This window comes from Muntiacus reevesi, chromosome 11 (assembly GCF_963930625.1).
Source record: "Muntiacus reevesi chromosome 11, mMunRee1.1, whole genome shotgun sequence".
NCBI lineage: Eukaryota > Metazoa > Chordata > Mammalia > Artiodactyla > Cervidae > Muntiacus > Muntiacus reevesi.
The window spans coordinates 26,020,119-26,044,728 of NC_089259.1; the positions used below are offsets into that span (position 1 = coordinate 26,020,119).

The 24,610-nt window shown below is 41.4% G+C and overlaps 1 protein-coding gene across 2 annotated transcripts in view; it reads left to right on the plus strand.

Moving 5' to 3' along the window:
* Positions 1–662: 662 nt before the first annotated feature.
* The window catches only part of STARD13 (StAR related lipid transfer domain containing 13), a 221,877-nt gene continuing 197,929 nt past the window's right edge, over positions 663–24,610 (plus strand). The window contains exon 1 of one of the 2 annotated variants that reach the window (XM_065901729.1): positions 663–988. In XM_065901729.1, the coding sequence (XP_065757801.1) occupies positions 865–988 (124 nt within the window). In that variant the 5' untranslated portion in view covers positions 663–864. The remainder of the gene's footprint in view (positions 989–24,610) is intronic. The other variant, XM_065901731.1, reaches the window with a different exon arrangement.

Genomic DNA, 24,610 nt, shown 5'->3' on the forward strand with positions numbered 1-24,610 from the left:
CTTCCTCATGATACCTACTTTTCTAACTGTATACAGATTTTAATGCTTTACCAGAATATGCAAGTTTATTTTATGTAGGCTTCTCATGGTTTGACCTTAATATTTACAGGCTAGTTTCTTCACACTCAATGACTATGCAATGAATAAATAATTTTAGTTTGATTGTAGATTGCAGCCTGAAAATCATTTCATTGATGAAACCAGGAAAGACTTCTCTTAAGAGCACCAGTATCTAACTCCATAAAGGCCAAACTGAGGAGCCCATTTCAAGTGACTTGAATTCGGGAAAACCATGATGAGCTTTTTCGGCACCAGCTGTGGCTTACTGTAAAAATTTTTGTAATGGTTGTAATGGTGGCGGTTTCTGGGAGTGAAAAATGGAAAGTATCGAGAATTGGGAGGAATATGGTTCAGCCCCTGGTCTCTGACTGAAAAGAGGGGTGGAAACTCCGTAACTGGGGGCCCATCCGATCAAGGCTGTCAGATTTAGGGGAGGGAGGGAGGAAGAGAAAGCTCGCTGGGGGAAGGAGTGGGGCGCCAGACCGTCCCGGAGAGAGGGGGGAGGGAAGGACGGGAGGGAACGGGAGCGGAGGAGCGCCGAGCCGAGGGGAGGGAGGAGAGGGAAAGTGGGAACAGAGTAAAGGAGTGGACGGAGCGCAGAGGTGCCCTTGCGCAGCGCGCGCAGTGGAGACGCTTCCCGGCCGCTGCGCCGGAAGGCGGAGGTCCCATGTCGCGCCCCCGGCTAGTCCCGGGACCCCAGCGTGAGTCCCGCGTCTGGCGACCCGAGTCGCCAGGAGTCTGAGCTGCGGGCCACGCGGGAGTGGCGGTGGCAAGCCCGCTGGTCGTTATGAGGACGGATCTAAAATGACCGGCAAGCGGAAACCTCTCCAAACGCAGCTCAGGCGGTCAATCAGTGAGCAGTTGCGGGACTCCACTGCCAGAGCCTGGGATCGGCTGTGGAAAAACGTCCGGGAGAGACGGCTGGCAGGTCGGTGCCCCCGAGACTAGGGGCTGCGCGGGGGCAGGAGGAGGCGCGGGCCGCGTCGCCCGCCCGGCCCACCGTCCCGCCGCCGCTCTGGGCTCCCGACGCAGGTTTTCTGAACCCGGGGTTGGGTGGAGAAGGCTGCTCGCGCCACCCTCGCTGGACCGGGTCGGAGCGCCCACGCTCACCGCGCTCAGTCTTTGCGCGCGCTGGACCTGGTGGTGGGTGTGGGCTCCGCCCCGCGCGCGCTGACAGTCTGGCAGGGCGCTGCGCTCCCGGCGTGGAGCCGGCGTGGGGGTTACCTGGGGAGTCGTTCTTAAGTGGCCCCGGCTCCGCCGCTATCCACCCGCCCTGGCCCAGTGAATGAATGAGTGCCCAGCCCAAGTGGCCTTCCGGGAGAGTGGTCCCTTTTCCAGCTTCGCCTGTTCCACGAGGGACGCATCCACTGCCTGTGTGGGAGGAGGGGTCAGACAAGGCCAGGGAGCATACCCAAGGCTCTGGGAGACAGATGTTTACGGCGTAGAGGAGGAGGATTCGGGGAAAGACAGATGGACAGTGGTCGGTGCTGGCTGATAGCTGTCCACCACCACCACCTCTGTCCAGCTGTGGATCAGGCTGTCCTCACTTTGGGGCTGCGAAAGAGGGGCCTCCCTTTCGGAATCCATTGCTTATGAAAGAGAAGAAGAGAAGAGGTGATTATTCCCAGCCAAGAGGTCAGAAGCCAGTCCCCTCCTTAGCTCTTTCTCCAGCTTCCTGGCTGTGGTCTTTCTTCTGGGCATGCTCCTTGAAGCTACCACCTCGTATTGCCAGGGATGTAGGAAGTGGTCTGAGCCTTCTCAGAGTCCTTGCTGGAGCATTAGGTCTGGTCAGTCACCACATCATACTTGCCACAATAAGGGAAGGAAGCCCTACTCCACAGCACCCTCCCCAGGCAGTGTAGGATTTAAGACTGCTTTCCTCAAGTGTTAGCAGCTGGAAGGCATTTCTGGAATTGAGGGCAGGTGGATGGAAGGGCCCCCTGAGCTGTTAGTGGAGTCTCTGGATCTTCTGGCCTCCTCTCTCTCCAGCAGCATCTCCTGAGTGGGCCAGTGACCACAGGGGTGAAAGAGAGGTCAGGAGAAGAGGTGATGCCTGGACAGAGGGCAGGACTGCCAAGGGTGAGATGAAAGAGTTAACCTCCTCTGGGCTCCTCCCCCTTGTTCCTCTTGAAGAGTTATAGAAGTCCTTTGCAAGATGTTCTGTCCTTTCTCCCATGCAGCCACATCTCTGCATCAGTCTGACGGCATTCATTCTCGAGTAGATGCCCAAAGTCTGTGTCTCCTTGAGCTGGATCTTTATCAGCCTAACTGGCTCAAATTAGAAGTGGGGATTATAGATGGCTCCAACATTCAATAGTGTCAGCATAGACTGGTCATCCCGTAGTTTCTCTCCAATACAGCGGCCCCATTTAGTAAGCACCCAAGAAATAAACAGATTTTGCAGTCTGAACCCAGAAATAAGTTGTGGTAGCCCAGTAGCTTTACTGTTGATTTTTAAGACCTGTATGTTCACTGCAGACCTTAATTAATAACAACTGATAACTTTCCTGGTTATCATGCTAAATTGTATAATCTACATGATGGATGGTGTTAGAAAAATTGTTGTGGTCTAGTAAACTTTTGTTGCTCCATAACTGCAGAATGCTTACTGCAAATGTCTCCTTCATAGCTTACGTTATTAAGTTTGTTAAGTTTGTTAAATCAGTGGATCCTCAGGAAACAAGAAGTCTTTCCAGGAGGACTGCCAAGGCTGTGCTGGGTTTTTATAGAAGCCGAGGCCAAGGATGACTGCAGCCTTGTCTTTTTAAAAAGGAGATCTGGGAAGGAAGAGAGCATAATGTAAAGTCTGAAAACCATTGCGATTTTCCAGGAAAGTCATATTCACACTGATTTTATACACTGCAGTTTAGTTAGGGCAGTGGAGAGAAAAAGTTTTGATTCTGGAAAGTAAGCGATAGATAGAGATTTTTAAGATAATGATATATAGACATTAAGACTAAAAGTGGTTTCAGAATGGTTAAGTATAAGAGTTCTCCAGAGTAGTGTAATTATTTTTTTTAAATAGTGGTGTGAGGTTTTAAAATGTTTAATCAGAATATTAATATCTGCTTACCCATAATCTGCTTACCACTCTGCTAACAGCAGATGCCAGCAGGTTATTCAACTGGGACCAAACAATCCCCTGTGAAGAGACTTCAACCTCTGCTTCTCTAAGCGAGCTGGGATGCCTGCCACAAAACCAAGCCAACTCCATGAAGGAGCTTTTAGATGCAAATTGATTTTCTTGGGTTTTCTTGCAAAGGTAGCTAAAATATGGAACTTTGGCTATGAGACACTGAAATACTTACATTATTAATGTTGGCATCAATTCTAGGTGAAAGTGTTTTTCATTTGTAAAAGCCTTCTTTATATGGTTTACTTCACAGTATCATAATAACCAACTATATGAGTGTACCCCAGAGAGAATCTGCCCCCTCAAGGGATATTATGGGGCTATTGGCTTTATTTATTTATTTTTTTCTGTCTTTTTCTATCATATAAAAGTTTTGTGCTGGTACTTCTTTAATTTCCCTAAAATGTTCTTCTTTTTCTTCTTTCAGTATTTATTTGCTTATTTAGCTGTGCTGGGTCTTAGTTGTGGCAGGTATGTGGGATCTAGTTTCCTGACCAGGAATCTAGACCCTGGCCCCCTGCATTGGGAGCATGGAGTCTTAGCAACTGGGCCACCAGGGAAGTCCCACCTAAAATTTTCTTCCTATTACACTTAGTCAATAGAACATTTATTCAACGTGCTTTATAACGAACTTGTTTGTTTTCTGGAGCATTCTGAAGGTGTCTGTTGCTCTCTTTTGCTTTTTAACATCCTGAGACAAGAACCTCATTCTAACTCACTTTTCTTTTCATGAAAGTCTGCCTTGTCAATGTGACAAAAGAGAAGAAGTAGCAGAACTGTTTAAACATAGTGAAGCCTATAGATTTCTGTGTGGTGGGACCATATTTAGGAAGGAGTCTCTTAATGCTCATCACAATGATACAAATAATGAAGCTGATAGAAGGATAAGGTTTTGAATGATATTCTGTGCAAGTTTGCTCAGCGTTCAAATGTTCTTTCGATGAATTTGTAGGGGAGAAAGTGGTCTCCCCGTCCTATTCCTCTGCCATCTTAGCTCCTACCCCTGAATGATGTTCAAATATGTTCACTTCATTACAAAATTATACAAAGGAGTTATTGGTAAAGAAGAACTGATACTGGGAGCTCTTCTTGGGCTTTCCAGTTCTGGAGTAGCTGCCAGATTTCCATCAGATTATGGTGTTTTTGCCAGCATGTACTTCTTAATTACCTAAGACTCTAATCCTCATAAGGGTCAATGAGAGTTTTTCTCACCTGTCATCTCAATATTGATCATTCTAATAATGGTGGTAATTGTTGTTTATTCCTGAGATGACAAAGTTAGTGTTCAAACAAGTGTTCTGATTCAAGTTGTCAGAAGTCAAAGGTCACCTGTGCCCACTTTGTGTTTTACCACACTGCCTCTCCATGGGCCTTACAGAGACACATGGACCTCAACTCCTTTCTCCAAGTCTCTCTGTCATTTGCAATTAGTTTTTAAAAGAGTAAGTAAATTAATTGGAAAAATTACTCTTTCCCCCTGCAGTGACAAGGAGAACCCTATGCACCAAATGCTTGCCCCCCAGTCATCCTATTGGGCTGGGTAGTGTAGGGCTCATAGAGAGTTGAGACAAACAGCCATGTATCTGCCTTGTTGGGGCCCTTATGTGTGTGTTCTGCCCATTACCATCGCTGCAAGAAGCCAAAGGCCATAAGAAAGAAATGTCATAAAGCCTCAATGCAGGTTTCTTCAAGGTGGATGAGTGACAGGTTTTTTGGCCTCTCCAGTTCCCTAATCAGCCACCACTGATGACAGTTCTTAACCTTTATAGCATCATTAAATTCTCTAGGCAGAAGTACACCTTTTAGCTTTTGATCTTTGTAAGCAGCTTCCTCGGTGGCTCAGCGGTAAAGAATCCTCCTGTGATGCAAAAGACAGAGAAGGCCCCAGGTTCAATCCCTGGGTCAAGAAGATCCCCAGGAAGAGAGCATGGCAACCCACTCCAGTGTTCTTGCCTGGAGAATCCCATAGACAGAGGAGCCTGGTGGCCTACAGTCCACAGGGTCACACAGAGTCGGACACAACTAAAGTGACTAAGTATGCACGCAAGCAGCTTGAACTACGTGTCAAAAGCCAAGGTCTGAAAAAAATCCAAATGAGTTTTCTGAACCTTTCTGCTCCTTTATTGAAACCTAACTATTTTGATGGAGATGTAATCCATATATTTGATTCCTTTATACTCACATAACAATATTTAGGTAGGTTGTGAACTAACTGATGTTGAAGTCTTTTGATCTCTTTCATTGTCTCATTCTAAATCATTTCTCTTAGACATAGGACGTTATATTGCTGCCCAAAATAAACTAACCTAAAGCACTGAAAAGTTTGTTTTGTTAGAAATGCTAATTCCACCAAATTTCAGTGAGTTCTTGTCATGTTAAAACAGGTTTACTCATCCTCAAAGTTAACAGCAGCATCCTGTGATGTGATGTAAGCATAAGATTGGGACTTTAATGCAGAGTGGGATCAAGAATAGAACACGGGCCATAAAAATGTTCCTTATTAAATCTAAATGGGTTCCATGATAGCAAGAAGTACAGGATCAGGATGATACTAGCTGATCCTTTTCATTTGTTTTATATGTTTTTCCTTTTTATTCTCACTTTACTGTAAAGAACACCCCATCCTACTCTGTTGGGTTTTTACTTTTTAAACATCTCTTGAAAAGGGAATACATTTAGATTTGATTTATATTAACAATAACAAAAAAAATCTGAGTCAGGTAAATATACAATGAAAATCAGAGAAAGAGAGCACATTACCTGTGCAGGGTTCTTCTCAGCCTTAGCTACCCACAGGGTGACCTGGAGCCTTTCAGAAACATGAATGTTTCACCGCCTCACAGAGACTGATTCAGTTCACTTAGGGTCCAGGGATCAGCATTTTTTAAAGCTCTGCAGATGGTTCCAGTGCACAGTCCAGGTTCAGAATCACTGACTTGTGTTAACTACCATATGATAACTCACAGAAGCCTGTGTCTAGTACTGATGCAAGATCATAGTCTAAGTCCTTAAGAGAAGTTTTGTTTAAGTGAAGTTGGAATGAGCTTGTTATTTTACAAGGACGGGGGGAAAAAGGCCAGTTTTCCTGGAGCATAAGAAAAAAGGTGGTACAAGTAGATGGTAGGAGATCACATCAGAGGTATGGTAGAGCCAAATTATAAGATCAAGCTGGGCTTTGTTGCCAGGGCAAGGAGGTTGGATTTGGTTCTGCTTGTGATAAGCAAGCTTCTCTGATGGCTCAGAGGGTAAAGAATCCGCCTGCAATGTGGGAGACCTGGGTTAAATCCCCGGGTTGGGAAGATCCCCTAGAGAAGGGAATGGCAACCCACTCCAGTATTCTTGTCTGGAGAATTCCATGGACAGGGGAACCTGGCAGGCTACAGTCCATGGGGTCAAAAGAGTCGGACATGACTGAGCAATAAGCAAAGAATTTTAAGCAGAGGAGAGACAGGACCTGAATAAGTTACTCCTGGAGTGGTCTCGGTAAGAGAGAAACAGTGACACGGGTGGGGGTGATAGTCATGGAAATGGAGAGAATGGGACAGATTTTGAATATGTCTTGAAAGTAGGACAACAATGCTGACATTTTTAGTTGGAGGTTGATGGAGAGGGTTCAAGAGCCCCTAGGTTTGTAAAGCCATGGGCTGAGATGGGGACAAGTGGCATATTTATATCTTGCAACTGCAAGAGACACTTTTTTTTTTTTTTTTTTTTTGCATAAACCAGATGAAGAGTAAGTTCTCCTTTGGCCAAATTAGGGCAACGATGCCTATTAGATTCCAGTGTGTGTGTGTGTGTGCTCAGTCACTCAGTTCTGTCCAACTCTTTGAAACCCCACGGACTGTAGCCCACCAGACTCCTCTGTCCATGGGGTTTCCCAGGAAAGAATAACAGAGTGGGTTGCCATTTCCTTCTCCAGGGAATCATCCCGACCCAGGGACTGAAACCATGTCTCTTGCATCTCCTGCATTGACAGACAGATTCTTTACCACTGTGCCACCTGAGAGCCCCCATTAGATATCCTAAGTAAAAGTCAAAGATTTAGATGTACAAGGAAAGTTTTGGGAGAAAAGTCAAACGCAGAGATAGAAATCTGAGAGTTATTGGCATATGACTGTTATAGAGTAAAGCCTTTGAACTGGATGGGGTTACTTAGGAAGAGAATATGGTTAAGAGGAGATGCCAAGGACCAAGTCCTAGAGTGTCCTTTATTTAGAGCACAATATTTGGACATGAACTGTATGTACATAATTCTGTATGTACATGAACTGTATGTGCTAAATTTCTGGAGAATAAGAAAAACAGCCCTGTTTCTAAACTCAGTCTTCTGGTGACTGAATAATAGTAGTGATATATTAAATAATCTTTAGTGACAGATTTGCTTGATCCCAGGACTGTTGATGAATAAAAAATAATCATAAAAATATATCTCACTTTATTAATATGTATTTTAAATTTAAAAATGATATTGCAAAGTAAATTTTAAATAGCATTTAAAAGAAAGACTTCTTAAGGTTGCCCCCATAAAAATTAAAATATAGTTGATTAGATAAAAATGGTCTTAGAAGGAATACTTCTATGGTTACTGTGACTTGTGGGCCCCATGTGTGATGGGGTAAGAAGTTTATATTGGAAAGGTGATTTCTCCAGTGTCTTGATATCTAGGAATAGGCTAATCAAAGTTTAGCTCTTAAGAAAGATTCTGTACTATACTGAATTTTCCAAGATTGCATCCATTTGCTGACCTTTACCAATTATGGTCTTTCCATAATAAAGATGATAAAGAAAATTTCTCAGAGAAAAATAGGTAACGTCTTTAAGTTTTTGTGTTTGTGATGAGGATAACTTAAATATGACCTAATCTACATCATGCTGCCTCACCCTTGGAAGTAACGGTTTCTTCATAGAGCTGGAGCAAAGAAAGGACCATGCTCATTATTTGTGGCTGGTTGCTCTGAATAGGAGACAGGAGCCCTACCAGTTGGCCAAAATTCCTTAAGAAGATCATCTGATACCATTTTTGTTAGTCACCAAGCTGATCACTTACTTGGACATGGAGCACATCTAATGAAATTAATATATATTCTTTTTTTTTTCTTTTTCAATCTTCTGTTGAACAAAACAACTTGGGGGTTTATCCAACAGCATATTTCTGTTCTACCCTTTTGCAAATTGTGTTTGCTTAGTTGCTCAGTCCTGTCCAGCTCTTTGCAACCCCGTGGACTGTAGCCTGCCAGTCTCCTTTGTCCATGGGGATTTTCCAGGCAAGAATACTGAAGAAGGGTTGCCATGCCCTCCTCCAGGGGGCCTTTCCAACCCAGGAATTGAACCCAGGTCTCCTGCATTGCAGGCGAATTCTTTACTATCTGAGCCACTAGGGAAGCCCATTTTGCAAGTTTAGGGATATTGCAAAATGAAAACAAGCATGGTTTGAAGAGTGTTGCAATGTTCCTGGGCTGGAGCTTTTTTTTTTTTCCCCAAAATCCTTGAGTGTTTAGTCCTAAAGCAATCAAGTTGAAGGACAAACATTTTTGTCATGTTTGTGTCTAGTCAATAAGTATTTATTGAGCCATGAAATCGCATCCTTGTCAAAGCATGTTGGGACTGTAGTGCAGGATATTAATTCAGGACTGTGGTTTTATCCTGACAAAGCACACAAATTTTATTTATTATGCCACCCAAATCACTTAACTCATCTGTTTACCCAGAAATAGAACAGGCTTCCAGAAAGTGCTAAAGGACAGTATAGAATGCACCATGACTACACAATATTGTATTTGCAAACCTGCTGTGTCAAGCTATCTTATCTTCTCAGGCAGAATATTTCCTTAGTAACATTTTTATCTAAGATAAAACATTCAGAACCTTATGGTTCTGTTATTTTGTGTAGTGGGGCATATTTTAATCTATATTTCATCATGGCATACCATGGTCGTTGAATACTTCTTTCTCCTTCCTATATATGAAATTAAATGAACCACAGAGATCGTCATACAACCTCATGAAAAGTGATACATTTACCAGCAGTGATTTTAACTGGAAGTCTTCTATGCTTCTTATCCTCTCTACATCTGGATAAAATGAAAACATGTCCAGTTTTCTTGAAGGATCTTTAGAAGTATTTTCCACTGAAATTTAATAATTGCCATTAGAATAAGGTCCTTGAAGTACAAATATTTTAATAACTGGAAGGTGTGACTGTGAAAGTTGAACTTATTTACTGCTGCATAAAAATGTATGGTTTGTCACAATGACATCACAATGACATTCTCTTTTTTGAATGTCACAATGACATCACAATGACATTCTCTTTTTTGCCTGATGCTGAGTTGCATTCATTGCAAACCTCTTGAAAAACATGATGGATTGCACGTATCTTAGCCAAGAGGATTTGTCCCCATGGTCTTGGAAATAAATTGCATCTTTATTTTAGTCCCAAGAAAAGATTTCATAAGCAATAGGCTTAAAGAGGAGCAATTGTTAGAATGAAGATAAGTGGGGGAAAAAAAAGCTTTTACATTTTTCAACCATTGTCTTATAGGCTGTTTTATTCTTTTTGGAAAGAAAGAAGAGCGGCTTTATGATAAGTATTTGATTTCTAGTTCTTGAATCTAAATCAAAGCAATAATGACAAATAAAAAATTACTCTTAACCATTTAGAGAACACTGTAGTGGTGGAAAAAGGATTGAAGCTATTTGAGATATCATCATTTGTATAAAATCACAGCTGTGTAATGGTAATTAACATCTGTCAAATTAGCATCAGTTCAGCCATAATGTTGGTATAAATGTTTGGCATAGCTATGGCTACAGTGCTGGGAACATAGATTTCGTAGTATCTTGAAGGCATGTTGTTTTACTTTTGTTGTGTACAATGTAATGGAGGGCGGGGGTTAGTGGTGTTCGGGCATGATGAAAGATTACTGGCGTACATCAGGGTCTAGTGGTCAAGAGCAGGGGACCCCAACTCCTGGGCTGCAGACCAGTACCCCCATCTGGGTTACACAGCAGGAGGTGAGCGTTGGTCTGGAGAGCAAGCAAAACTTCATTTGCTGCTCCCCATCATTCACATTACTGTCTGAACCATCTTCTCCCCACCCCATCTGTGGAAAAATTGTCTTCCAGAAAACTAGTCCCTGGTGCCAAAAAGTCTGGGGACCACTGTTTAAGAGCAGTTACTGGAGCAAGGCTATGTGGGTTTAAATCCTGTCTCCACCATTTACTCAGTGGATCCTTGGGCAAGATAAATAATCTTGATGTTCCTAAATCTTTAAAAAGGAGGACAAGCATAACACTTACCTCATAGGGCTATCCTGAGGATTAAATGAGTTCATATTTTCAAGCATTTAGCATAATGTCTGACTCCTTAATTAGCATTGTATAAGAGTTTATTTTTAAAAATACATATAGACAGATGGATATAGATGCATAAATGCATCCTCTGTGAAGAATAGATATGTTTTATGATAAGCAAGAGATGCTTTTTGCTTTAGCCTTAAACCACCCACTCGCTTCATACCTGGATTCACCTGCCTTGTTTCCACATCTTATGGACCCATTCTAGATCCCATGTTCAGGAATTTCCAAGAGCTAAGAGATTAGTTTGATATAAATGGAATTTTAAAAAATCAAATAGTACATATATTGCCAGCATGGTTGGCAGCATCTTGTGCAAGTCCATTAGTGTTATAGCATGAATCATTCATTATACTAACATTTTATCTTTCTGAAAGATCATCAATTACAGTTTGTTCATCAAAATGCCATCAACTTTAAAGCTGTGTGACCAAGAATTCATTCCCATGTCCTTGGCCTAAATGGAATTTGATGGACACCTAATTAAAATGAGAGAAGTTGGACTAGATAATCTCTAAGGCCCTGTTTAACTTTAAAGATCAATGAGTCTATAAAACTAGCCTGTGTGTCTAAAGGAAGCTTAATGCCCTGAGTCTTAGTTCCTTTTCTGTCTGGATTTCATTGGATATTTCGATAGACTCGGAAAGGACCAAAGCCCAGAAGTATGCCCCAGGATGCCTGCCGATGTCATTTCCCATGCCTCTTTGGTTACCTAACTTCCATCAACTGCAGCAACTTAATTGGTACTTTCTGTTATTGGACTGCTACTTTCTGTTACTGAAACTACATCTGCCAGAATTGGAAAAGGAATGAGGAGGAGAGCAAGCTAGGAGTCCAGGGCCTGCAGTCACTGGTAGGATCTCCCTGAACCACACACGGGCAGGGTCTAGTGCTCAGACTGGCCCCACTTGGTTTAAGGCTCTACTGTTACAATCTTGAGACTATTAATAATTGTTGAATGAAGGGCCCACATTTTTATTTTATACTGGGTAGAGCAAATGATATAGTTAATCCTGCATTCAGGAGAAGCCAGTCTCTTGTATAGTCATGTCTTGATTGGTGAATTCACTCTCATTGATGATTTGGTGTTATTTAAGATAAAACTGACTTGTAAAATCACAGAACAGTAGATCTGGAAGGAACCTGCAAGCTTTTCCTGGAGCATATACAGTCTACAGTCCGTATGTTCTTGTGCCTCATGCTCTTGGGAAGGTGATCTCCCCAAAGAGAAGTTATTTGTTTTCTTTTATTGTTTATTGATTCTGGCAGCATTATTATGAAATAAGGCAATAATTTTACCCCTGGTGTTTGCAGAGTTATAATGATTATATTTTGTTGCTATGTATATTGAAGCAGATATTTTAATAGTTTTTTAAAAAAATATTGCATTGTTTAGGTAAAATAGGAGATTGGGACAAATTGCCCACTCATGGTACACTAAATTTTCAGATCCATGGCTTGTTTTTGAAAACAACTTAGTTAATATGTTTCTTAATTAAAACTTTATTTACAATATCCATAATAGGTTATTCATCAAACCACTGCTATTAAAACCATTAAGGCTATTTCTGTTTAGAGTTCACCTAGGACTACTTACTAAGAAAAAGAAATTAGGAGAGGTAGTAATAAAGCCTATCATTTATCACCAGGGATTCCCAGCACATATCTACGAACATTTTATCAGGATGCTCATCTATCTCTGTGAAGAATACTAAAGTTGATGGAGACTAGTCTCATAGTGTTGCATAGGTTAGAGCCTCCTTTGCTATGTCTAGAAGTCCCCATTTAATGATGTAAAAAATAAAAGAAAAGAAAACTGAAAACAAAAGATGTGTTTCTTTATTTGAAAGTTAGTTTCATTATTTAATGCAAACTATTCGTTCAATTGAATAAAAAGAAGAGTGTGTGCATTTTCATTTTCTCTTGAGCTACTTCAAACAAGAATGTGTTTGCGTAGTCTGAATAGGAAAAAAGTAGGCAGATTCAGCTACCCTGAATTGGACCCTATTGTAAGCCAGGCATTGTGCTAAGGCTTCACGTGTTTTCTCATTTGATGCCCAGGCTTCAGAGCAAGTACTCCCAGGGTCCCTGTTAGCACACAGAGAAGCTTGCTGTGATTTAGAAAAAAGCTTCCTCTCCGGGCCGAGAATGAGAAAACTATTAGAAACTGCCTTCTCTGAGAAAGTGCAGCCCCGTGGGCGTATGGCTAGGTGAGTGCTCCCTGGGCTGGGAGGTCCACCTCCCTGGCCCCCTTTGGCTGCATGCTCTGTGTGTGGCACACACAGCTTAGCCAGCTGTAGGGTATGACCCTGGGTACTGATACTGTCCCCGCCTTATGCATGAGGAAACCCAGGCTTGGAGAGGTTAAGGAACTACTGTTTGTTGTTATATAGATTTATGAGAGTGGCACATTTCAAATGATCTACAGGTCATTATAAGATTTGTGAGATTCTCAGTTCTAATGAGATGGATGAAACTGGAGCCCATTATACAGAGTGAAGTAAGCCAGAAAGATAAAGAACATTACAGTATACTAACACATATATACGGAATTTAGATAGATGGTGGCGATAACCCTATATGCAAAACAGAAAAAGAGACACAGAAGTACAGAACAGACTTTTGAACTCTGGGGGAGAACGTGAGGGTGGGATGTTTTGAAAGAACAGCATGTATACTATCTATGGTGAAACGGACCACCAGCCCAGGTGGGATGCATGAGTCAGGTGCTCGGGCCTGGTGCACTGGGAGGACCCTGAGGAGTCGGGTGGGGAGGGAGGTGGGAGGGGGGATCGGGATGGGGAATACGTGTAACTATATGGCTGATTCATGTCAATGTATGACAAAACCCACTGAAATGTTGTAAAGTGATTGGCCTCCAACTAATAAAATAATATTTAAAAAAAAAAAAAAAAAAGATTTGTGAGATTCTGATGACTCCAAGACCCACACCCCAATCACAGTCTAGCACTTAGGAAGGGGTGACTGTTTCTGGGTGTTGTAGTGACAAAGCAGAACCATTTCCCCAGCCATGCCCCAGTGTCACCTCAAAGTTACCAATGGATATAATAGATGGGAGCTGACCGTGGCATTCTGGCATCCCAGACAGGGTCCCCATGATAATGATGATGATGATGATCAATGATGATCTCGAATGTTTGTGTAACACTGTACAGTTAGGTGTTTTTCCACTAAAGGTTCTAATAGTGGCTTAAAATTAATAGGTTCTCACTAAAGTCCTTTAAGGTAGGCAGAGTGGGTGCACTGATTTCTACTACATTATGAGACAAATGAGGATAAAAATTGTAAGCCAGGCATTATGCTAAGGTTTCATGTGCTTTCCTATGTGATGCCTAGGCTTCAGAGCAAGTACTGTGTGACTGTCCATGGTCCCAAGGTCAGAGAGGGCCAGGGGATTATCTGAATCCAGGCTCCTACCCCCGAGCTTGCCCTTGGGCTTACTGTCCTGCTGCCCTGCGTGAGTTCTGCTCTGTAAGCTCAGTCAGCTGCTGTTAATTCAACCCAGTGACTCCCAAACCTGACCAAGCATCAGAATCACTGGAAAACCTCTTTAGAAAACTTTTCCCAGATCTGAGCAGTCAAAATCATCCCCAAGAGACAGTGTATGTGAATATGTATGCTGGGTTCAATCCCTGGGTCAGGAAGATTCCCTGGAGAAGGAAAGGGCAACCCACTCCAGTATTCTTGCCCAGAGAATTCCATGGGCAGAGGAGCCTAGCAGTCTACAGTCCACGGGGTCACGAGAGCCAGACACAACTTAGCGATGGAACCACCACCACCATGCGTGGGGGTGGCGGTGGGAGGGAGTGTGTAGTATGCATTTTTTAACAAGGCTCCTAGGTGATTTTCATTGTCGTTGTGTGTGTGCAGCCTGCCTGGCACTCTTCTCTCACCAGTGACTAAAAAATGGCCCTAAAGTTTATTTCAGACTCCGTGACTTAACCCACACAAATGTCTTCCAGTCCCAATCCTTTTATCTCCCTTCTGCCTACCTAAATCCTGTTCACTTTCAAGGACTTCCTCAAGTCCTTCCCACCTGGTCACCATTTCCCCCTTCCATAACTGAGTGTCGTTTGGTGGGTGGGAGGACCGTAAGTGTCTGCTGCGTGTCAGGCCCCAATTCAGTGCTTCTCTCCCGTCATCCTGTGAAACATCAGAGCCATGTGCTGAGGTCATGGTTATCATCCCCATTTTAAAGGATGGGGTAAGTGAAGGAACTTAGCCAAGGCCAAAACAGCTAGTAAAGTGCAGTTTCATTCAACTTCAAGTTCGTGCCTTTCCATTCACTCTACTGAATTGTTTCTGTCTGGTTCTTGTCTCACCAGCAAGAGTTCTTTTGTTCTATGTTAGAGAAACTTTAATAGTGAGAGTTGGGCTATAAAGAAAGCTGAGTGCCAAAGAATTGATGCTTTTGAACTGTGGTGTTGGGGAAGACTCTTGAGAGTCCCTTGGACTGCAAGGAGATCAAAGCAGTCAATCCTAAAGGACATCAGTCCTGAATATTCCTTGGAAGGACTGATGTTGAAGCTGAAACTCCAACACTTTGGCCACCTGATGCAAAGAACTGACCCCTTTGAAAAGACCCTGATGCTGGGAAAGATTGAAGGTGAGAGGAGAGGGGAACGACAGAGGATGAGATGGTTGGACGGCATCACCACTTGATAGATAAGAGTTTGAGTAAGCTCTGGGTGTTGGTGATGGACAGGGAAGCCTGGCGTGCTTCAGTCCATGGGGTGGTAAAGAGTCAGACATGACTGAATGACTGAACTGAACTGAGAGAGACTGACATTAAGGAAAATCTTTTACTTCTTACTATAAATTCACATGGTGAAATAACTGAGTTGTTGAAGAAATAAAAGAATGAGTGCCTTTTCTTACTTATTTTGTGACTCAGTTCCTCACTTCAGGTCAGTCACTCAGTCATGTCCGACTCTTTGCAACCCCATGGACTACAGCATGCTGGGCTTCCCTGTCCATCACCAACTCCCAGAGCTTACTCAAACTCATGTCAATCGAGTTGGTGATGCCATCCAATCATCTCATCCTCTGTCGTCCCCTTCTCCTCCCACCTTCAATCTTTCCCAGCATCAGGCTTTTTTCAAGTGAGTCAGTTCTTTGCGTCAGGTAGCCAAAGTATTAGAGTTTCCAAGCAAGATTCAAAAAGGCAGACTGATATTGATAGAGACGATACTTGTTTATTCAAACTCTTTAATATTTTGAGCAAATTTAGGCCAACAGTCTCTTCTTTCTATTTAGCTCAAAACATCATGAACTGTTAGAGAATATGGAAAGCTTGCAGATTATCTTGTCCAGGCTGTTCATTTCACACAAGCTGATTGAACCTTGAAGAGATTCAATTAACCTCTTCCAGGTCACACATCTCATTAGCCATAAACTTAAGATTAGATTCCAAGTCACAGCAAGTGACTTTTGGGTTTGCCAGTGCATTCATATGTAACTGTACCCTTCATAAGCAAAATTCCTGTTTCTGAAATTAGTCTAGAATACAAACTTGTTGAGGGAATGATGGTCCCTTATTTACCTTCAGGAGCAAAGCCTTTCCCATGAGATATAAATGTTTGTTGGTACCCTGACTCATGGTCTCAATAACTGAAAGGACATTTAAAGAATATGATTGCTCCCTCTCAAGTGCTGAGTTTACCTCTGGTGGCCTCAAACTCTGCCTGCCCTACCATGAACAACCCCCACCCCAAGGTGTTTGGCACACCTGTCAGCTTTGTGGGTTTGAGCAACAAACCTTTCCCTGGCTTCCCTGGTGGCTCAGTGATAAAGAATCCACCTGCCAGTTCAGGAGACGTGGTTTGTCCCTGGGTCAGGAAGATCCCCTGAAGAAGGAAATGGCAGCCCACTCTAGTATTTTTACCTCAAGAATCTCATGGACAGAGGGGCCTGGTGGGCTATAGTCCATAGGGTCGCAAAAGAGTTGGACATGACTTAGTGACTGAACAATAACAACAACCTTTTCCAGTCCTCCAGCATCCTTCCAAAGTGCGATTGGGATTTTTCATTTTACAGCTAAAGAAATGAACACAGGTGTTGTTATCACATATTAGGCTGGAGAAAATGAAGAAAACATGGTTGAAATTTAAATATTAATTTTTCATTTAAGATGGAAATGTTCCCTTTTGATTATTAATAAAAATCATAACACTGGAGAAAATAGGTTTGGGGGGTGAAATCCTCCAAATCATATGGCTTTTTCGTTTTTTCTACAGAGACCGACTCTAGGTTTTCATTCATTCAACTTACTTGTGTGTGCTCAGTCACTTAGTTGTGTCTGACTCTTTGCAACTCCATGGACTGTAGCCCACCAGGCTCCTCTATCCATGGAATTTTCTAGGCAAGAATACTGGAGTGGGTTACCATTTCCTTCTCCAGGGATCCTGTCCCAGGAATCGAACCTCCGTCTCTTGTATTGGCAGGCAGATTCTTTACCACTGAGCCACCAGGGAAGCCCCAACTTACTCAGCAAATATTTATTAAGTATCTACTACAGCAAATACTGTCCCAGCTACTTGTTCAGTGGTGAACAAACCAGACAAATTTAGCCCCCTCATTGGTCTTCCATTTGACTGGGGAAGATAGATAATAATAAATAGTAAACAAATGCATAAGATGTTAACTGTTACAAAGAGGGACCTGGAGAATGCAAGGGAGTACTGGTTTGGATCCAGTGGTCAGAGAAGGTCTCTCTACGAGGAGAAATTATACCCTAAAGAAGAGGAGGAGCAAGTACAATGTAAAGAAGCAGAGGCATGAAGCAGCATGAGTGACTGTTCAGTATTGCTGGGGCCATGGGTCAGGAAGGAGAACCGGTGAAGGGAAGACTGGAGAGGTGGGAAGAGGCATATGACAAGCTTGTGGATCTCATGTGTGACTTCCACTGCTGTATCAGATATACAGCCTATAAATTATTTTCTAATTCCAGGACTTCCTGATTTTGTCAATCCATTTTCCTTTCTCCACCAGCATGTGGTGTACGCGTAACAAGCTGTTATTGATTTTTTGTAATTTATTTTTATTTATTTTTTATTTTATTTTTTCACAATTATTTTTATTAGTTGGAGGCTAATTACTTTACCTTATTGATTTTTTAATGGAAAAATATGCCTTTTTTCTTACTGATCATATTAGTTTTTTTTTTTAACTTTTTATTTTGTATTGGGTTGTAGCCGATTAGGGTTTCCCTGGTGGCTCAGCAGTAAAGAATCCACCTATGATGTAGAAGATGCAGAATGCCCCAGGTTTGATCCCTGGGTTGGGAAGATTCCCTGGAGGAGGGCATGGCAATCCACTCCAGTGTTATTGCCTGGAGAATCCTCATGGACAGAGGAGCCTGGCAGGCTACAGTCCATGGGGTCGCAAAGAGTTGGACACAGCTGAAGTGACTAACACGCACACACACAGCCAATTAACAGGCAACGTTGTGATAGTCTCAGGTGAACAGCAAAGGGACTCAACCATACATGCACATATATGCATTCTCCCCCAAACCCTCCTCCCCTTTATTGATTTTATATCCATCTTTTCTAAGTTGCCTTGCTTTACAGCTTAATTGATGGTTAGAGCCTCTTTTCTCGCCTGGGTGATGCAGAGAACCTAAGGTCTTCCATGGCTCTTAAAGATGACTTCTGTTAAATTAGCAGAACCTACAGGAGCTCCTGTGAATTCCCAAGTTTCCAGCCTCACTTATTGGGACTTTTTCACTCCAAGTCTCAGTGTGGTTACTCAGATTTAACATTAAACTGTGTGTCTGAAATATATATGGTATATGTATTACAGACACTTGATAGTCTATAATTTCTGCAATGAAAGTAATATGCGTTCTTAATCTATTTTTCATAGGGCTTTTGGGCAGTAGTTATTTTAAAAGGACTCTCTTAAAAATAGATCTGAAATAGATCTCACAGGCTGTATTTATTCATTCAAAAGCATTTATTGATGTCCTACGTTATGCAAAATTGCAGTGCCTGGAACTGGGGACACAAAAATGAATAATAAGATAAAATCTTTTCTTTCAAGGAACTTCCAACTATTAGTGATTCTTATAGAAATCTGATGACTCTCTGCCTTTAGTATATATGTAGAATGGTTTTAGGTCAATGGTTAAAAAGGTTTTATAAAATTTCATAAAAATAGTTGAGTTCTTTGATTATGCATAAGCTCATGTAAAGCTGGATTTATCTAACATGCTGACTAGAGGCGAGAGGGGGGAAAAAGCCAGAAGAAAAGTACTAATTCATGGTGCACAACTTGAGAATCTCCATTGAACAGCTGCATTGGAACACTCACCCTTTTTGTTCGCATGGAGTTGCTCTCTGGAATCCTCAGATATCTATGGTCGCCCGAGGGCTCCTCAAATGTCACCAGGCAACAACAAAGTAACACACATGAAGCGGCCCTTCTGTGACATTCTTTATGAAAAGCATTGAATTAAATTATTGCATAATGAATGATCTGCATATGAAAGGCAATGAACTGCTGGAGAACCCAACTGAAAACAAGGCTGAATTTGATTTCTACCTCCACTGATAACTTACTGGCCCCCTGAGAAATCTTACTGTGACCCAACTTCCCGATTTGGAATGTGGGAAATATTAATAATGTACTTATGACCTCAAGGCAATTATGAGCTTAATTTAGGGAGATCATTGTAACAGAGAAAACTCCTATTTATCCCTGACCCCATTCCTCTTATCTTTTTTTCCCCCTGCTCTGGTCAACCTTCCTAAATGATTAAGAATTTTCCACTCTGGTTGAAACCATTGCAATGGTTTGTTATAACCTATGGAGTTCCTAGGAAAAAGGGCAACAGCTACACTGAGACTCAGTGGTAAAGAATCTACAGTACAGGAGCTCCAGGAGACCCGGGTTCAAACCCTGGGTTGGGAAGATCCCCTGGAGAAGGAAATGGCAACCCACTCCAGTATTCTTGCCTGGAGAATCCCTGTGAACAGAGGAGTCTGGCAGGCTACAGTCCATAGGGTCACAAAGAAGTGGGCATGACTAAGGCAACTTAGCATGCACACATGTGCCATTGATTGTGCTAATAAGCATTATTTTATTTTATCCTAAAGACAAAGACCTCCTTTACTGGTTATCTGTTTTATATATAGTAGTGTGCATATGTTAATCCCAAACTCCTAATTTAGTTTTCTATGTTTGTGGGTCTATTTCTACTTTGTATATACATTCTTAAATTACTAAATAAGATAACCTATGTGAAAACATTTAGACAGTCATTTTAATTAGTTCACAAGTTTCAGTACAGAAGAATCACCTGATGCCCTTTTTTCTTTTTTAATGTTTTATTTACTTATTTGTCTGCATTGGGTCTTAGTTGTAGCACACAGAATCATTTAGTTGCAGCATGTAGGATCTATTAATAGATCTGACCAGGTGTTGAATCTGGGCCCCCTGCACTATGAGTGTGGAGTCCCAGCCACTGGACCACGGAGAAGATCCCCATGCTCTTTCAACTTACATAATCTGGGATCCACTGGCAAGAAAGTCAGAAGAAGAACCAGGAACCTGCATTTTTAAGATGCTTTCCAGAAAATTGTGAAGGTCTAGATCTGTGGGACACACTTCAAAGACACCATTCTATCACATAGTGGATGCTCTAAATATGGCCTCCTTTCTTTTTTCTAGATGCCTGAATACAGGAAGAAAACCAATGACAGCAGTTTTAAGTTCAGTACATAGGATATGAGTTCAGTTATAGGATACTGTGTGGTTTACTCTACTTGACTGAAATACACAAAAATGAAACTTCATTTCAAATTTAACCTCTTAGGTTGATGGCCTCTGTAAAACTTCAGTGTTCAAAGTGGTGCTTGGGTAAAGAAAGCTCCTACAGAAGCTCTGGTGTGATAAATCTCTTCAAGACTCCTCCAGCACAAGGAGCAGCTAGAGTAATGCCAGGTGGGGATGCAGGGGATTTCCTGTTTATTCTTTTTACCAACTAAAATGATTTTATACATCCTGTGATTTTTACAGTTGTTCTGAAAGGAAGCTCTTATATTTAACTCCATTGAAATGTAGTACTTATGCTTTTGGAGGAGGGGAAGATGGGGATAAATCTCCTTTACCCGTCTCACTAGTTAATGAATTATGTTTTCTTCCAGCTTTACTTCTCTGTTGTCAATAACAGAGACAATGTTAGACTTCATAGGACTGATGATGAATTTCTAAGGTTCATAAGTTATGTGTCAGATGATTCAGGAGGCAGTATATACATTTTTTGGCTCTTCCCCCACTCCTTTTCCTGTCCTTTTGGCATGTAACATTTGGATAGTTTAATCCAGCTCATAACAAGAGAAGGGGATTCAAATTTAAATTCTTCAAAGTACCTCACATAAAAAGGTTTTGCGAAGAAAGGGATTCAAGCTCATATCACAATTTTATATTAATTTTGAATTTTGTCTAATCATTTTCTTTGTTCTCTGTGTATAGCATAATCAGGTGGTGCCTGTGGGCAGAGCTGTTGCTTAGTGACAGCAAGCAGAGTGTTTGGGAAGGGCCCTCATCCCATTCTCTTCTGGAGCTACTGAGGCCTTATATCTTGATATGTCAGCCTTTTTAGGGTTGAATAAAGGCTAGAGATAAGAATTAAGTTGAACGTGCACAATTCAGCATCAGTAGGAAGTATGACTATTTGCCCTGAAAGCTCAGTTGTGTCCATGATGTTTTCAGAGAGTGACAAGTAGCCTATGATACCCAAAGCAAACTAATGGCAGACTTTTTGATGTTAGGTTCAGAATCCTTTCAGTTTACTTACTACAAAGAGAAAAGATGTGATATATACTTTTGATATACAAGGAAGAAAAAAATTAATGACAGTGAGACAGACCCAGCCAGAGCCAGTAAGAATAACATTTACTGCAGAGCCTGGAAAAACACTCCACTCCTCAGAAGGGAAGGTGTTAGGCGTGAACTTGACATAGATATAGGAGATCAATAGAATGTGAGTGTTAGTTGCTCAGTCGTGTCTGACACTTTGTGACCCCATGGGCTGTAGCCTCCCAGGCTCTTCTGTCCATGGAATTCTCCAGGCAAGAATACTGGAGTGAGTTGCTGTTCCGTTCTCCTGGGGATCTTCTGGATCCAGGGATCAAACCCAGGTCTTCTGCACTGTAGGCTTATGATGATCAATCTGCAAGTATTTATTACTACCTTCAATGTGCTCCGTAGACACATAAAAACAGAACTTTTTAATATGATGGAAATAGAGTTGTTTTTGTTTAATTTAGGTAATCCAAATATATTAATCCCTTGAAAACACATTTTGAAAAATCACATATCTCTTCATTAAACATTGAGTGAAAAGTAGAAAGCAGTCAGATCTGTAGGGGATAGGAAGGTGATGAAACACTGCATACCTCTCCCTGAAGAGTTTACATGAGCATTTTCAAGATGTTTTTGTGAACAAGTTGTGGAGGATTCTTTTTTCTAAGTAGAGAAAACAGTCCTGATTAATACCGTGACTTTGAAGCTTGAACTTGAATTCTCTATTCGACATCACCTTTTGTTTTTGTGTTTGATATAGTTGGGCTGTAAAGACACACTTTGATAAAAATCTTTTAGAACTTTTAATTCTGGATAAAATAAATCCAGTGTCTAAGTTAGGTATCAGCCCTCACCCTCTACATAAGGAGCTTTTGTTATGCAGGAATGCCCCAGCTGGGGAAATGCCAGTTAATAGATTCAGACAGATGGATTTTGATGAGAGTCTACACTGTTCACACCCCTTTAGCAAATGTTTTCTAATATTCTCAAGTAACACCCTTAACTTGAAAACAAATATAGATTTGCTTACTTTAGAGTCAGTAGTTGTTATTATCATTAGCAGTATATAAAAATATCTGTTCTGTTTTTGCATATTGAAGTGCTAAATTCATATATCACATTATATCTCTAGACCTTTGGCTGCCTTGTACATACAGAGAAAACACACACACGCTGAATTTAGAACAGACTTTGGCAGAAAATTATTTCAGCTGTTGTGAAATATTGCACTTTAAAAAAAAAAAGCTTCCCTCCCCACCAAAGTCCAAGCGATTGTCAACTGTGGAAATAGCCTTATGAAGTTTCCAAAGGGAATGCAAGCAAATCCCTTTGGTTGTTGTTACTTTCTTCTCAGTAGAAACTGTGGAACTAGACCAAAAGGGAATAATATTAGAAGAAAAATCAGACCGGTCCAAGGAGCAAGGGAAGAGGGTGTTTCTGACAGAGCCATTTCGTGGGGTCCAGTGGTCTGTTGCCTGGCACTAACTTAATTGAAGGTCAGAGTTTCAAGCTGAAAGTATAGGAAACTGGGAAGGAAGATCAGAGATGGTTCTTGGAGGTGAAAGTATGAGTGTTAATATACCGAGCACTCTCCTTGAGGGCAGGGAACTTTGCTGGATGTTGTGGGTACAATTGGAAAACAAAGATCTCCTAAAACCTGCCGTCTATGGATACAATGACTTTATACAACAAATAGCACTTTTAATTATCTAATTATAGTTGTGGAAAGTGCTGTACAGAAGGAAAGGTGCTATAGCAGTGTAGCGAGGAGACTAACAGCATCTGGAGGGTTGGAGAATGCTTCCTTGAGGAACAGCATTTGAGCTAAGTTCTAGAGTGCAGTATAAATTCCTGAGCAGAAAGGTGTTTTTTAGAAAAACAAACAAACAAACAAACAAAAACGTTTAAGGCTGTGGGAGTAGCCTCAGAGTCTGTGAAGCCTCAGAGTCAGGAAAGCACTTTCTTGGGTTAGAACAGGAACTGGAAGGCCCCTGGAGTGGATGGAGACAGAGAATCAGTCGGGGACAAAGCTGGTGGGCATTGTTAACACAGCATCACACATTCTTAGGAGACCCCCTTCACATTTTCTCTGTGTGTACCATGGTGGCTCTGGTTGATGATGCTCATTTTCCCTCTGAAAGAAAAAAAAAAATCAGGATCTCAAATTTATTCTCTTTTCCTGTTACAGTTGTTACCTGTCTCTGTTCCACCTTCTTAAGGGTTCTTAAAAAAAAAAAAATTGTTTTCTGTGTCTCATGAGAAAATCATACTACTACTAGTTCATAATGACATGGCAAGCATAATTTAGTATCTACGGTGGCTTTGTATATATTTCAAAAACTGGAATATTAGTTTAGATTAGTAGAAATGTGCACTATCTTATATTATCAAGGTATATATCGATTTAGGTTTTAAATATGGCAGTCTCTTCTTTTTTACTTTTGGTTAAAGGACTGGTTTAGGAAAGGAAAAATAAACCAACTCTTGTGTACCAAAATAGAAGGCTTTCCAGATTCTATTTCTGAATAGCTGAATAATGTTTCCATAGCCTTTGCATCACATCTGCATATGCAGCAGCTGTTCTATCATTCCTAAAACTCTAGCATTTGTTCATATTTTAAGATGCTCTACATTTTTATGAGCAGATGTAAGAGTTCAAGTTTTATTTGAGGAAAACACGCCTTTCCAAGTTGCAAAATATAATTTCTGGTTCATTTCTTAGGAAATGAAAATACAAGATATATTTTCTAATGCACTCTGGTGGTTTAACTTCTCAGCCAACTATGCAGAGGACAGCATAAACCACAGACATTGGGCTCCTTCCACCTGTCGGACAAGATTTCACTGATTGCATTGTTTTGAAGGCTCATGTTACTAAGACTTGGGGCTTAATTTTAGTTTATTTGTACACTGTGTACATTATGAAGAAATATAAGTCATCCTTGTTAATTGTCATCATCAGATTTGAAAAATAATATAAGTGAGGCTATTAGATACAGTGGTGAGTAATAGTATGAAATTGGTAAATGAAGTCGATTTCAAAATGAGACTGAATATTTGTTAGGCCACTGCACTCATGTTAATCACAGCACTGTGATTAATGAGTGGTGAATTGATGGGATCTGTTGACCACCTACTTTACTGAGAATATTCTTTTGCTCACAGGTCATAGCAGAATAAAGAGAGAGAGAGAGAAAAAAAAAAAAAAAAACAGAGCCTCTTCTTTGTAAG